The 13,725-nt window shown below is 30.6% G+C and overlaps 2 protein-coding genes and 1 long non-coding RNA gene across 3 annotated transcripts; 1 reads left to right on the top strand and 2 right to left on the bottom strand.

The window, feature by feature from the left end:
- Positions 1–533: 533 nt before the first annotated feature.
- Positions 534–4,330, bottom strand: Rab27 (RAS oncogene family member Rab27). Its single transcript, XM_029307895.2, has 5 exons — positions 3,712–4,330; positions 3,355–3,425; positions 2,804–2,918; positions 1,753–1,865; positions 534–1,635 (listed from the first exon to the last, which is right to left on the bottom strand). The coding sequence occupies exons 1-5, from the start codon at positions 3,853–3,855 to the stop codon at positions 1,452–1,454; spliced, it is 627 nt and encodes a 208-aa protein (XP_029163728.2). The 5' UTR covers positions 3,856–4,330; the 3' UTR covers positions 534–1,451.
- Positions 4,331–4,930: 600 nt separating this feature from the next.
- Positions 4,931–12,926, top strand: LOC114935158 (electron transfer flavoprotein-ubiquinone oxidoreductase). The gene is made up of 8 exons (XM_085489225.1): positions 4,931–5,072; positions 6,134–6,241; positions 6,343–6,691; positions 6,780–7,086; positions 7,169–7,410; positions 7,499–7,893; positions 8,002–8,223; positions 12,071–12,926. Exons 1-8 carry the CDS (start codon positions 5,042–5,044, stop codon positions 12,232–12,234), a joined length of 1,818 nt encoding a protein of 605 aa, XP_085345351.1. The 5' UTR covers positions 4,931–5,041; the 3' UTR covers positions 12,235–12,926.
- On the bottom strand, positions 9,295–11,509 carry LOC146720020 (uncharacterized). Its single transcript, XR_014926276.1, has 3 exons — positions 11,495–11,509; positions 11,186–11,432; positions 9,295–9,811 (listed from the first exon to the last, which is right to left on the bottom strand). It is a non-coding gene; the product is annotated as an uncharacterized LOC146720020 (long non-coding RNA).
- Positions 12,927–13,725: the final 799 nt, after the last annotated feature.

The raw sequence follows: 13,725 nt of genomic DNA, 5'->3' as shown, positions 1-13,725 counted from the left end.
TATAATGAAATATTGGGTATTCCTAGAAAAAATGATTCAAAGTTTTAGATTTCGGGGAAAAATCGATATATTTATACATATGTATTTATAAACACTTATTACACTATAAATATATAATTCTCTTTCAACATAGTAGTAGTATTTATTTCATAAAATTGAGGCATTAGTGATTAATCACAATACAATCATTTATAGTTTCATTCAATATATGATATAAATATCACAAGAGATTAGTTTACGCGCATTATAAGGTATTTCGATTTAATTTGTGTATAATATATATATTAATCATTTATGATTAAATATATCGACTCTGATTGATTATAATAACATCATCAAAAATACGTTACACACAGTCAAAAGTGAATTACCTTAATTTCCAAAACGTCTCTTGCGACACACCGGTTGCATATCACACTTTTGGCAAGTAAGAAAAGATTGACTTATTGAACACCTTGTGCGTGTGAAATAGTGATAGAAAACGTCAGTATTATTGTAGGATAATAAAAGATAGTCTTAATTAAATAATGCCGTTAAAATTCAATGAACGTCATTATTCGAGGATAAGTAACAGTGGAAGACGACAATAGTATACAAAGAATTTTAGGACCGAGTAAACGTGTTAAAGAGATTCCGAAAAAAACAATGTCCGTAGAAGACAAAGTTCCACGTTATTATATAAATATAGTAATCGAGAGTTCATTGGCAGGTTTGCTGAATTCAAGGAGTGCTTTCATTTGATAATAAGCGATGATGGAAGACATTTAGTACATATGTATATAGAATAACAAGAAATTTTCAATGTTCATATGTATGGTCTCCTGTGAGAAGTATGCTAGACAGCTATTTTGTAGAAATATATTTATCGCAGTTTCTTAACATGTTTGTTGCACCGTCATTATAACATATATATGCATAAATATTGCAGTCACAATTTTTGCCACAAAACTATAACATTAAAAAATATTGTGCATAATTACACTTTTTCTTTCATTGCAGAAAAAGATATATAATAAAAATAGTTTCTATAAAAATTTTTTTAATTACTAAATTCAAAATCGAAGCATATTTATTTATTCATAATGAGATTCACATAATACTGAAACTTCTATATTATTGTCAATCAAAATATTATTAATTAAACCATATTTTATCATTTCTATTAAGTTTTTCTCCAACTATGTCAATTAATTTTCATTTTCAATACAATTTTTCGTCAATATTCACAATTTTTGAGATTATAAGAATTATAATTTTTGTTACAAATGTGGCATGTATAAAAGTAATTAATATAGAATTATATTCCGATTTTTCGCAACAAACATGTTAACTGAAAAAGTTTATAATGAAATTTACATTTGTTTCACAAATGTAAAGTGCCAGTTTCATAATATGCTCTTTTCTTTGATTTTTGGCATAGTAGTTTTGGATAACTACATATACCGGCACTGTCAGCAATAGCAGGAACTACTGGGCGGTGGAGTATCGCGTTCGTGGCATCTTAAAACTTTTTGATGCGGTAACAACGATTTGTCCACCGTAGCCTCCATCCTGCGCATTACGCGGTCCAATAATATTTCCACGGCGCGCTCGACATTCTGGCCGGTCGCGGCACTTGTCTCCAAATAAACCAAGCTGCAAAAGAGAATAATTTCACTTGAGCGAATATATTAAAAATATGTATATATATTGCACGATATATGTATTTTTAAATGACGTTACATGCGTTTTACAATTTCTGATTTGACTTACCCGTGCCTTTGAGCAAGATCTCGCGCTTTATATTCGCTGACGACACGTTTGTCTTCAAGATCGGATTTGTTGCCACAGAGAATTATGTCTGGTTCATCAGAATATGCGTGTGTCTGTGCGTATTTATACATAAAAATATCCCGTTAATTCAATAAACGTAAAAAATTTCGAGGCAAGCGTGTTAGACAAAAACATTTCATGCAAACTAAATTTACAATTACATTATCCAATTTTGAAGCATACATAGGCATACATACCGTTTTAAAAAAACGACTTTCTTCGTCTAATAATGAATTTCTTAGTCATTAATGTTACTTTCTTCATTAAATATTCACTAATTTTTAAATCGAATGATAGTTTGAGCAATGGTATTGATTAAAATATAATTAAAACGTCATACAAATTGGAAAATTTGCATATTCTCAATTTTTATATAACTTGTTATTACATAAAAAAATTCAAAATACTATGCATAATGCATAGAAAAAATAGCATTTTTTTGGTAAGAATTCTTAAATATATTTAACAGATTTTTCTCAATTTATATATTCATATTAATATAAAAATATAAATGTATTTTATGTTCCTGTATTTATTCACATTAAATATGTTAATTGATGCAAATAAATGCAAAATAATGGCATTTATTGTTAGATTATCCAATTATATGTATTGAGTATTGGTATTATACCAATTCTTTCACAAAATTGTTAGCACAATCCAAGCAAGTATTTTATAAATATAATACATGCTTATTTTTAAATAGTTCAGATAGCTTGTGTCACATTTGTTTAAATTTAGAGCCATGTTAGTATTCTGCAATCAACCCTACCAATCACACCCACATACTTCATACCAGAACCATATATCAAACAAATAATTAAAATAATTATATTCATGCATTATATCAACACAGACATCAAGATGTTATACACAGCAATTTAAAAAAATAGAATTCAACTCAAACAAAGAATTGATTCAAAGAATCGTTTGGTTAAATAAACCAAACCCCCAATCTTGCATAATATTCACAATAATAAATGATGAGTACCCTAAGCTGTTCCAGCCAGTTTCTAACTTCAAGAAACGACAACTCATTGGTCAGGTCAAAGATTAGAAGAAAACCCATGGAATCCCGGTAAAAGGCTGTGGTTAGACTTCTAAACCTGGATTTTAACAATGTTAAACTACTTGTGTGGAATATTAGATTAGAAGCACTAAACCTTTGTGTTTGCGCACATGCAGAATGCATCATACATATTAATTAGAATATCAATAATACTTATATATTATTCGATGTGTTCAAATCTTTCAGATTTTTGCAATATGCGCTTTGGCATATATAAGCCTTAATCGCAGTAATGCAATTAAATTATTATTTCAATATTATTAATGTAAAATATAGTTGCAGCATAATATCATACATGTTTATATTATTTTTATCATGATTAATTGAATAATTGTAAATATAACATAAATACATGTTTCATATTTGTTAAAATTTATGATCATTTCTCAAAGAGTGCAACAAATGCATATTTAGATTAGCGATCAAAGTCTAATTACATGTTCTAACTACAAATTTATCTACATGTACTTTACCGTTCCTGCCCAGCTGTGTCCCAAAGCTGTAAATGCACTCGTTGACTTCTGCCATTTGCTGTTTGATATATCTGTAACAATAAATGACTTTTATCAAACAGAATGTCTCAGCGTAGAGAATACACAATTCTTTTATCATTTATCATTGCTCTATATGTACGCATGGCACATGCCTGATACTTAACGCTTCTACTTAAGTTTGCAGCATTAATCATTCAAAGTCTGTGTTATCGCAATATTATTTCTAATATACAAACAATTTATTTAAAACTATACACATACAAACATAAGCAACCTTCGTACAATGTAATCACATGAAAATTTACACATATATATACATAAAATATATTTTCTTACCACTCGTTTTTCCTTAAAATCAATTCCAACAGTGGATACGAATCGAGAGTTAAAAGTACCATCGGTATATTGATAAAGAAAGCTTGTTTTTCCAACGCCGGAGTTTCCGAGCGCCAGGAACTTCACCAAGTAATCGTAATTCATCTCGGGAAGAATCTCGTGAGTGCTCCAACAAGAAAGAGAGAGAGAGAGTGAGAGAGAGAAGGAGAGCTCGATCTGGCACTGGCTGCCAGCGAGCGAAATAAACAATGTTGTTTCAGCGAAACGAATAAATGATTATTGCGCACTCCCGTTTCTCGTCGTCAGCTGTCACGAACTGTCAAGCGCGTGCGGCATTTAACGGCGTTGGACACCTGTTGCCTACGTGTGCCACTTTCGAAAGATCCGCGTCCTTCTCTCCCCTCCACCTACAAAACGCAAAACCCCGCGCTGGATCAGAATCGTCGAGGCCGTTCGATTGTCATTTGACAATCGTGCACTCCGCTCACTCGCGCCCGACTCGAAGCTCGCGAATATTCGACGTATATACGCGTGTATTTGCATACACGACGCGTCTCAAATCGACGGAACGACGTAACGCGAATCGCGACGAAAAATGGCGCAAAAAATGACGTCCGCAGTCGCAGGGCTGCCACAAGTCGCGAGAAAAATTCGAAAATTTCATCTATCGCGATTCTCGAAGTACATATCGAGATATATCGAACTCAAGTTTAGATAGGTATAAGGTTATATTGATTATAATACGTGAAATATTATATAATTTGACATGACGTATTATACTATGTATTGTACGTAAATAAGTTTTTGACATGTAATATATACATGTAATGTTTATGTATAAAACTTACAGACAGGCGCTACATAAGCCAATAATTATTGCAGCCGATGCAGGTGCATATCTTTGATTAAATAAGCTGACTTATCAATACATCAATGTGCTATTTGGTATATAATTACAATATAACTACAATGTAATATATGTTATATTAAAATGTTGCATCTATGAGTGGGAAATTACAACTAACATGGATGTTACATGTAACGTACACATTATATTACCTGTTACATTCCGTTTTATTATAGCAATGTAACAATTATATATCGGTGTTTGCTGAGTTGGTTCTTAGCTGAATAGTTCAGACATGAACCATATCACGGAATCGAACCATTTACCGTGCTTTTTACCGAGCGTCACAACGTAGTTTATGTCTACTTTGTCAGGGGGCGTACTTAGACGCGACCGTTGAATCTCGGGGGCCGTTCTCCGGTTTCTCTCTGATTTATTTTGTTTTATTAATTGTGTCGTTGATTACAGCACTTGTGCGCGATCATGGCTCTCGTATTCAACGCGTCCGGAAATAGTAAGTGTTAATGTTTTATTCAAATTCTTTCGGTAACGCCTAAACTTTATATATACAATATTCGATCAGCTGTTTATTAGGGTTAGGGTTCCCTCTGACTTTTGGAATAAAAGAGCAATTATTTATTTACTCGAACGAGATAACGACTGGAAAAATTATCTTAATGAAACATATTAATAATTAATTGAATATTATATGTTACACATGAAATTGTTTAAGAAAGATTACGTATCGTACGTACGTAATCATATGTAAACATTTTTATTAATTTTGTGAGCGCCGAATAATATTCGTACATTTCTCGTTAATAAATTTGTATATCATTTACAACATAAATATATTGACTTTAATTGCATTTCTGATATGCAATGAACAATGTAATTTTTTGTTTCTTTTTTTATTTTTAATCGTTATAATCGCGAATGTGATTTATCTTGCATTACGTGATAGGTAAACACGAATGTACTTTGCCCTCGCATCATTTTTGTTTTAATTGTACCGTATCTACACTTTACTATACTTTGATTTCTTTTTTCTTGTATTGTAGAGCACGAGAAGTTTTATTTTATTTTTTGTTTTCGCGTTAAAAGAAAGAGTGTGTAAAAACAAATGTAATTGATTAATTCGCGCGCGTCAGGACAAATAAATCGATTTAATTTTTGGGTTTTTTGCAAGTAAATATTTGAAATAACAAAAGACGATTTATATATATATCAGATTATTATTGCATAAAACAAACAGAAAAACAGTTGTTTGCAAAAATACGAAATTTTACTAGGTTCATGATCAATATATCAGTAGTGACTGTGCAAATGTACAGAAATCTAACGGAAAAATTTTGGAAATGTATAACTTTTTGAAATATTCGAATATATTATACATTCTTTGCCTTGTCTATGTCTTTAATATAATAAAAAATACATATCTATTTTTTTTTACAATGAATTATTTTGCAATTGTCAATATAAATACTTAAATATGTATTTATTATTAAGACATAATAAAATAATATGCTTGAATACGTTTAGTTTAAGCTTGATTGTTTTTTTTTTTTTTGACAGTACAGAGACTACAAAGGATTTTCCAGAGAGCTTATTCGGATGCCAAATATCCTCAAATCACGACTCATTACACAGTAGTGCCCAGGGAGCAAGATTCAAGATGGAAAGGTATATTTTTTTTTTATTTCTAAAAATATATAGAAAATATTAAGAGAAAAAGAGAGAGAGAGAGAGAGAGAGAGAAAATATATATATATTTTATTTGCTAGATGTAAATATGGAAAGGTTTGTGGATGAAACCGACATTCTAATTGTTGGTGGCGGTCCAGGTGGATTATCGGCAGCTATTCAGGCTCGTAGATTAGCAGAGAAGCATGGCAAGGAACTAAGAGTTACTCTTGTTGAAAAAGCATCTACAATCGGAGGACATATTCTTAGTGGTGCCTGTTTGGATCCAATTGCCTTGAACGAGCTTTTTCCAAGTTGGAAAGAATTGGGTGCACCATTAAATACTCCTGTTACGGAAGACAAATTTGCATTTCTTACAGAAAAGAAAAGAATATCTATACCTATTTTTAAAGGAATGCCAATGTATAATCATGGAAATTATATAGTAAGGTGAACAAAATTTATTATTATTGTAAAGAAAAGGATTAATAAGTGATGAATATATTTTTAATTGTAAAATTTATGTATTTATATACAGATTAGGGCATGTTGTGGCATGGCTTGGTGAACAAGCAGAAGCTGCTGGTGTAGAAATATATCCTGGTTATGCTGGGTCAGAAGTTTTATATCATGAAGATGGATCTGTCAAAGGAGTGGCTACAAATGATGTTGGTATTGCTAAAGATGGCTCACCCAAAGATACATTCGAACGGGGCATGGAACTTCATGCAAAATGTACCATATTTGCAGAAGGCTGTCATGGTCATTTGACAAAACAGTTATCGAAGAAATTGAATCTCAGGAAAGATTGCGAGCCACAGACATATGGCATTGGATTAAAAGAGGTAATTATTATATAGTTGTGTCTCAGAATTTGAAAAATTGTAAAAATATATATTATTATAAAACAAAACATATATTTGGCAGGTTTGGGAGATAGAGCCAAGCAAACATAAACCTGGAGCAGTTGAACATACAGTTGGCTGGCCACTTGATAGAAATACATATGGTGGATCATTTTTATATCATCTAAATGAAGAAACACCTTTAGTTGCTGTAGGCTTTGTTATAGGATTGGATTATACCAATCCCTATCTATCTCCATTCAAAGAGTTTCAGAGATTTAAACAACATCCTAGCATTAGGCCCACATTTGAAGGAGGAAAAAGGTTATTATTTGTAATAAGAAATTTATTTTGATTACTTGCATTATTTTTATACTCCTTATATTCTTATATTTGTGTTTCTTAATTATAGAATAGCTTATGGAGCTAGAGCATTAGGAGAGGGTGGATTCCAATCTATTCCGAAACTTCAATTTCCTGGTGGTTGCCTTATTGGATGTACAGCAGGTTTTCTAAATGTACCCAAAATTAAAGGAACTCATAATGCTATGAAAAGTGGTATGTTGGCTGCGGAAAGTGTTGTCGAAGCGATTATAGATGCGGAAACTAATACCTCACCGACGAAAGGCTTAGAACCAAAAACATATATAGATAAAATAAAAAGTAGTTGGATTTATAAAGAACTGAAAGCCGTGAGAAACATGAGACCTAGCTTCCACACTTCTCTTGGACTTTATGGTGGCTTGATGTATTCAGGAATATCCATGTTAGTGGGCGGAAGAGAACCGTGGACTTTTTCTCATGGAGGTAAGCAGAAATTTTAGCAAAGATATTTAAAAAAATTTCTTGGAAAATATCGTAAATGCCAAATTTCAAATAATATTTTAAAATGTTTTCTATTTATTATGTTTGCAGGACCTGATTATCAAAAGTTGAAATCTGCAGCTGAATCGACGCCTATAGAATATCCTAAACCAGATAATAAAGTGTCTTTTGATCTTCTGTCATCAGTGGCTCTAACCGGTACGAATCACGAAGCTGATCAACCAGCCCATTTAACTTTGATGGATGATACTATTCCAGTGAAACGGAATCTAGCTAAATTTGCTGGTCCGGAAGGCCGATTTTGTCCTGCTGGTAAGTCAATTTAATGCATGTGATTATATTATTTTAATTAAATCAGTAGAAAAGTCAGTAGAAATAGTTGGTAAATATATTAGTAGAATGCATGCTATTAACATTACCTATACACTGCAGAATATATTAGATACATTTTTAATCTTTTGACACATTATTTTAATGCGAATGATTAAATTAAAAAACTTTATAGATGTTACAAGTTTATATTAATTTTTACATTTACGAAACATATCAAAAGAAGCCAAATCGAGCTAAAAAAGCTTCTGCAAAATAAAAACAATAACAAAATAAATATTAAAACGAAGACGATATAAACTATTTTGTTCATTGAATAAGCTTTAGTGATAAAAGTTGATTTTTTTCGTACGGATACATTTAATGCGGACTTTATTTCGCGAAAAAGTATTTATTGAAAAAAATGGATAAATAATAGAAAAATATCATATTTATATTTTTCTAATTATTCCATTTATCTAACATCTATTTTTAATGAACTGTATGAATTCAGAAGCATATTTAATTTTCTTTTGAATACCAATATATTCAGAAGCTAATAATTTTGCAGTATTATAATTTTTGAAGGAAATATTATTAATTGAGAAAATAGTTTTAAAAAATGTTTATATTTTTAAGAGCAAGCAATTAATAATTACATTAATAATTTTTTAATTACTAAATATAAATTCTTTCACGGTTATCTCTTTTTATTTGGTTGTGCATAATTTGAATTAAATATATTTAATACAACATAAATATTTGTTCCGCATGAAATTGCTAAAAACGCTTATTAATATATTGAAATCAATTTTTAATCGAGAATATTTAAAATGCTTAGCTTATTGTAAATGGAAACATTCAACACGTTAATGACGAAAAAATAGATTTGCAACATTGCGAAATTTGTTCCACGTAATTTTACGTGGATTTAACTACTTTTATATTTCATTTCATTATTTAAAATATAATAGACAAAAAATTTTTAGGTAGTTTTTAAAAATAATTGTTTTACATTTTTCTCCGAACATATGTAGATACATAATATTTGTTATATCTTCAGGAGAACAAAATAATCTATTATAAGATCTATTATTATTAAAATATTTTGGGGTAAACATTCAAATCTATTATATTTGTAATGAATATATTTAGCTCTCAACTTTTTTGACTTCTGACGTAAGTATATATATACGATTTCATCAAATATTTAAACTTGCTAAATATATTAATAAATTCGCTTTTCACGAAAATCTGTTTTATGCAAAATTATTCAGCATTTTAAGAATATTACAAAGTGATCAATTTTGTCGGCGATAAATTTCCGCAGACTGCAAGCAATCCACCAGTTTCTTCCTCTTCCGCCCTCAAGCCCGCGTCTCTCTCTCTTTCCCCTCTCTTTTTCCAGTCTTGTCGGGGGTTTATCGACCGTTGTGTCCTTGAACCTGAGCCACCCGGACAACCCCCGCATGGCTAGACAACCCCGGACCAAGCTCAACCCCCAAAATCGAACAGCGCCCTGTAGCTCCGGCCAACAACCTTGTCGATTTATCCTTTCTCTCTCTGTTCCTTGACAATTTCTATCATGATCCTGAAATGTATCATTAATAATGAAAGGTGTTTCGAGTTGCTCATAAAGTTTGTCATTTATCTTTTAAAATTCATGTTATAATAATAATAACATGGATATTTTTCATATTATACACACATATATGCACCGTAGTTCAATTTTAGCTGTCCCTATATTATATTATAATTTTATATACATAGAATTTAGTCATCATATGCCTATAAATTTTAACTATAATAGCTAATATTTTTAGCTATAGATTTCTTTGTTAAACTATAGCTAAAAATATTAGTTACCATAGATAAAATTTAAACATGATACTAAATTTCAGGTTGTAACATAGGGACAGCTAAAATTTAGCTAACACAGCTGGTGACTAATTTGTTTTCCGTGTAAGAATTACACACATATTTATATAAGAAAGCTGAATCATAAAATATTCGAATTTGTTGCTAAATATTTGCTGAATTTTTAAAATTTTGTTTGGTAGCTTCGCTGTTATTAAATCTACCTTAAAGGAAAATGAATTTAGTTCAGCAGCAAAATTATTTCTGCGTCACGTACATACGACAACTATCATACATAAGGTGCTCTACGTACATAAGGCAATTAAATTTAATAATATTGTATAATTCTACTGTTGCGGAGAGTTGTCGAGTTCTCGCTATTGTAATAGAGAAGCGAAATTCAGAGCCAGTACATTCACAACACAATAAATTGAATTAGAGGTATAATACATAAGAGACGCAAGGATTATGACTGTTACGAAAAATTGCATTAACGTGTTTGTTATTTATAGACAAAGCTACTGCAGTCAAATTAAATTTTGTTATATTATTAATGATAATATATTATTAATGATCATATATTATTAATAATATGTATAATATGTGTAAATAATATATTATTAATAATATATTTTAATATGTTATTAATAATATATATATAGAATATAATAATATATTATTCATAATATATTATTCATAATATATTATTAAATAATATAAATTTTACTATATTGTTTAATAAATCTGAAATATTACTTTTTTTATAATAAGTTGTAGCTTTCTTTTAATTAAATGTCTTTAGAATTTTTAAATTAAAACTTTATCGGAGTAAAATTCATGATGAAATTTTTAACCGAATAGAATTCTGTTCTTATCCATGACTGCTGACAATCTACGGTTGTTATCTGATTAAATCCTCGAAATTTCTACTTATTGATTACGTACGATTCTAAATCTATTGAGCTCAACAGCTTCGTTGTATCTCAACATTCTGTTTCATTCAAACTCTGTCATTTATGTCTTGCTTGGACATCTTGTACATCGTGTTGCTTTCGAAGCAGACAAATTTATGCGTCTACCCTCGCACCATTGTCTCTCGAACACTCACCCTTGATTTTTACGATGTATTCCTTCTTCATCCTCTCGTCTATCCTTTCCGTCTCCGGGGCTGCGTCTTCCTGTTTCCCCTTCACGGACCCGGGGCATTGGCGAGAAGCTCGTCTGGGAGCTTTCCTACAGGATAGCTGCACCGTCTGGGAGCTGGTGGGGACCGGGTTATCGACTGTCTGGCCGAGGTCACGATGTGACCTTCGCGGTGTAAATCTCACACTCCGTAACGTCGAGGATATACGTATCTGTTGAATAAAACGTGCTGAATAAATTGTTCTTTATCGCGAAATTTTCAACATTTTCGTACAACAGTAAATAGCATGAAAACAAGAGTAGCAGCAGCTTGAGTTCATTAAGGATGTATGGAGGACATCTAAAGATAATACAAAATTTATAAAAATTATATAGATTGCTTTTATTTTGATACTAAAGCTATTATTAACATTTTAATTCATTAATTTATTTAAAAGTTATTGCAATTTAAATTTCTGCCGGTTTTGCATATAATCTTGTAAAAATTTGTTACTTTGATTGATTATATTACGTAAATACCGAAAAAAGGTATTACGTAAATTTTTTACATGTTACCTGGAATTTTAAAGAACAATGTTGCAAAATTATATTAACATTCACTAAACTATTTAAAGGAATATAATAATAATTTGTTGAAAGATAAATATATAGCGTTGATACTTTTGTCTCCGATTATATCTCCCATACATCCTTAATCGCATTATTACATTTGACAGTACATTTCGTTGTTTGTCGGCATGTCGAATAACTTTCGGTGATTTGATATATCCTTCGATGCAGTTTGAATTGGAAGATATTCGGGAACGTGTCAATTAAGTCCAAAACACGTATGTGTGTAATCTGCTTTCAGGTGTTTACGAATTCGTGCCGTTAGAAAGCGGAGATGGCGAGAGATTACAGATCAATGCGCAAAATTGCATTCACTGTAAGACTTGCGACATCAAGGACCCGAGTCAGAACATCAATTGGGTCGTGCCCGAAGGTGGCGGTGGACCTGCTTACAACGGCATGTAAATTCGGTCGATTGATACATTGAACGCGTTTGAACGTGCAGTGTTCGTTAATTACTTCATTGTTCGCATCAATATCGGCTTTATATCCTTTTCGACGAAGCGTAGATATACATCGTAATTATGTTTTCGATTCTGCAAATATAATTGGGCGTTTTCAATAATTACGAGTAACGTGTTTTCTGGATTTCGTGCGTTACAATGGTATAATTATTGAATATATTGCACAAATAATGTAATTATTTCGGATTCTGATCGAACGGATTAATACGATTACGAGATCAATTCGATAAAGAGGTATACGATCTATCTTTTTTATCGTGTATATGTCAATTTTGTAACTGTACATATATAACATTTTTTATCCATTGCCGAACAATTTACAAAATTTATCACTTGCTGGGATAATGTTTATTGAATCGGTAATCAGATTGGGAGACATCATGTGATATATTAATTTGATGGGAAATCTGTGTTCTTGTTTCGACATCTTTGCGATGCACTTTTACAATGAACTTTGAAAATATAGGAGAAATAAAGTGTTTCTCGAGCGTAAAGAGAAACAGTTTTTATAACAGTGTTCTATTGTTATAGATTTTTGATATAATCATTGTTTAGAAATATATCTTGTACACTTTGTATATTAGTATATTTTTTTATACAAGAGATCATTGAAATATATATTTACAATTCTAATTTTTGTTGTGTACATGTGTGTGTGTGTGTCATAGAATATAATTTTTATTTTATTTTTATCCTTTGTGAATAATAATTGAAATCCACACAAGCTTTTCTTTGGTAAACTACGAACATTTGTAAGAATTCAATAAAAAAATATATTTTCGAAAATCTAATATTTTCTTGGAAGTCTCAAAAGTGCCTTAAAAATTTTTTTATCACAAAACTATTATTATTTGATTCTAATTAACATTAAAATATTAATAATTTTTTTATATAACAAAAAGTTAAATTTGACATTTTATATATTCTATATTTTATATATCCATAAATTTCTTTCTTTCTTTATTTATTTTTTCATTCAATTGACAAATCGCGAATTATAAAAGTGAGATGCTCTAACCCTACTAACAAAAAATTCTATAAGAAAAAATTTTACACTTTGTAATAAAATTAAACTTTTCTATGAATAGGATATGGTTTAAAAATATATATTTTGATATTATTATTTATTATAAGTACATATTTATATTTATACTGAGTCTTCCAAATTGAGGGGTTTATCGATGAAACGCAATTTTATTTAGAGTCGGTATCGAAGTTGACCCAATATTGTTCAATCTTGCTGTTTTACTGGAATTCGCGTTCCCAAAACGCGCGTAAATTTTTACAGCGCGCATTATTTCGCATGTGTTCGCAACATTTTTCTATCTACTGGTATTATGATTTCCTCTGAGACCACGGATGATGACCGAACAACGTCTAACAATAACGTTTGCAATAACTTCACTACAGGGATGATTTATAAGAACGATTA

This window comes from Nylanderia fulva, unplaced genomic scaffold (assembly GCF_048542155.1).
Source record: "Nylanderia fulva isolate GAGA-0341 unplaced genomic scaffold, ASM4854215v1 Scaffold8, whole genome shotgun sequence".
Classification (NCBI taxonomy): domain Eukaryota; kingdom Metazoa; phylum Arthropoda; class Insecta; order Hymenoptera; family Formicidae; genus Nylanderia; species Nylanderia fulva.
This window is presented reverse-complemented; position numbering and strand designations above follow the sequence as displayed.

What these genes read in the sequence shown, in the direction of transcription:
- Rab27 (XM_029307895.2), bottom strand. Translation starts at nt 3,855, where the DNA reads ATGAATTACGATTACTTGGTGAAGTTCCTGGCGCTCGGAAACTCCGGC. An exon ending in ATTTTAAGGAAAAACGAGTG is followed by an intron (nt 3,426 to 3,711) that starts GTAAGAAAATAT and finishes TTATTGTTACAG; the next exon opens with ATATATCAAACAGCAAATGG. An exon ending in ACTGGCTGGAACAGCTTAGG is followed by an intron (nt 1,866 to 2,803) that starts GTACTCATCATT and finishes AAATACGCACAG; the next exon opens with ACACACGCATATTCTGATGA.
- LOC114935158 (XM_085489225.1), top strand. Translation starts at nt 5,042, where the DNA reads ATGGCTCTCGTATTCAACGCGTCCGGAAATA. An exon ending in GCAAGATTCAAGATGGAAAG is followed by an intron (nt 6,242 to 6,342) that starts GTATATTTTTTT and finishes TTTATTTGCTAG; the next exon opens with ATGTAAATATGGAAAGGTTT. An exon ending in GTGGACTTTTTCTCATGGAG is followed by an intron (nt 7,894 to 8,001) that starts GTAAGCAGAAAT and finishes TTATGTTTGCAG; the next exon opens with GACCTGATTATCAAAAGTTG.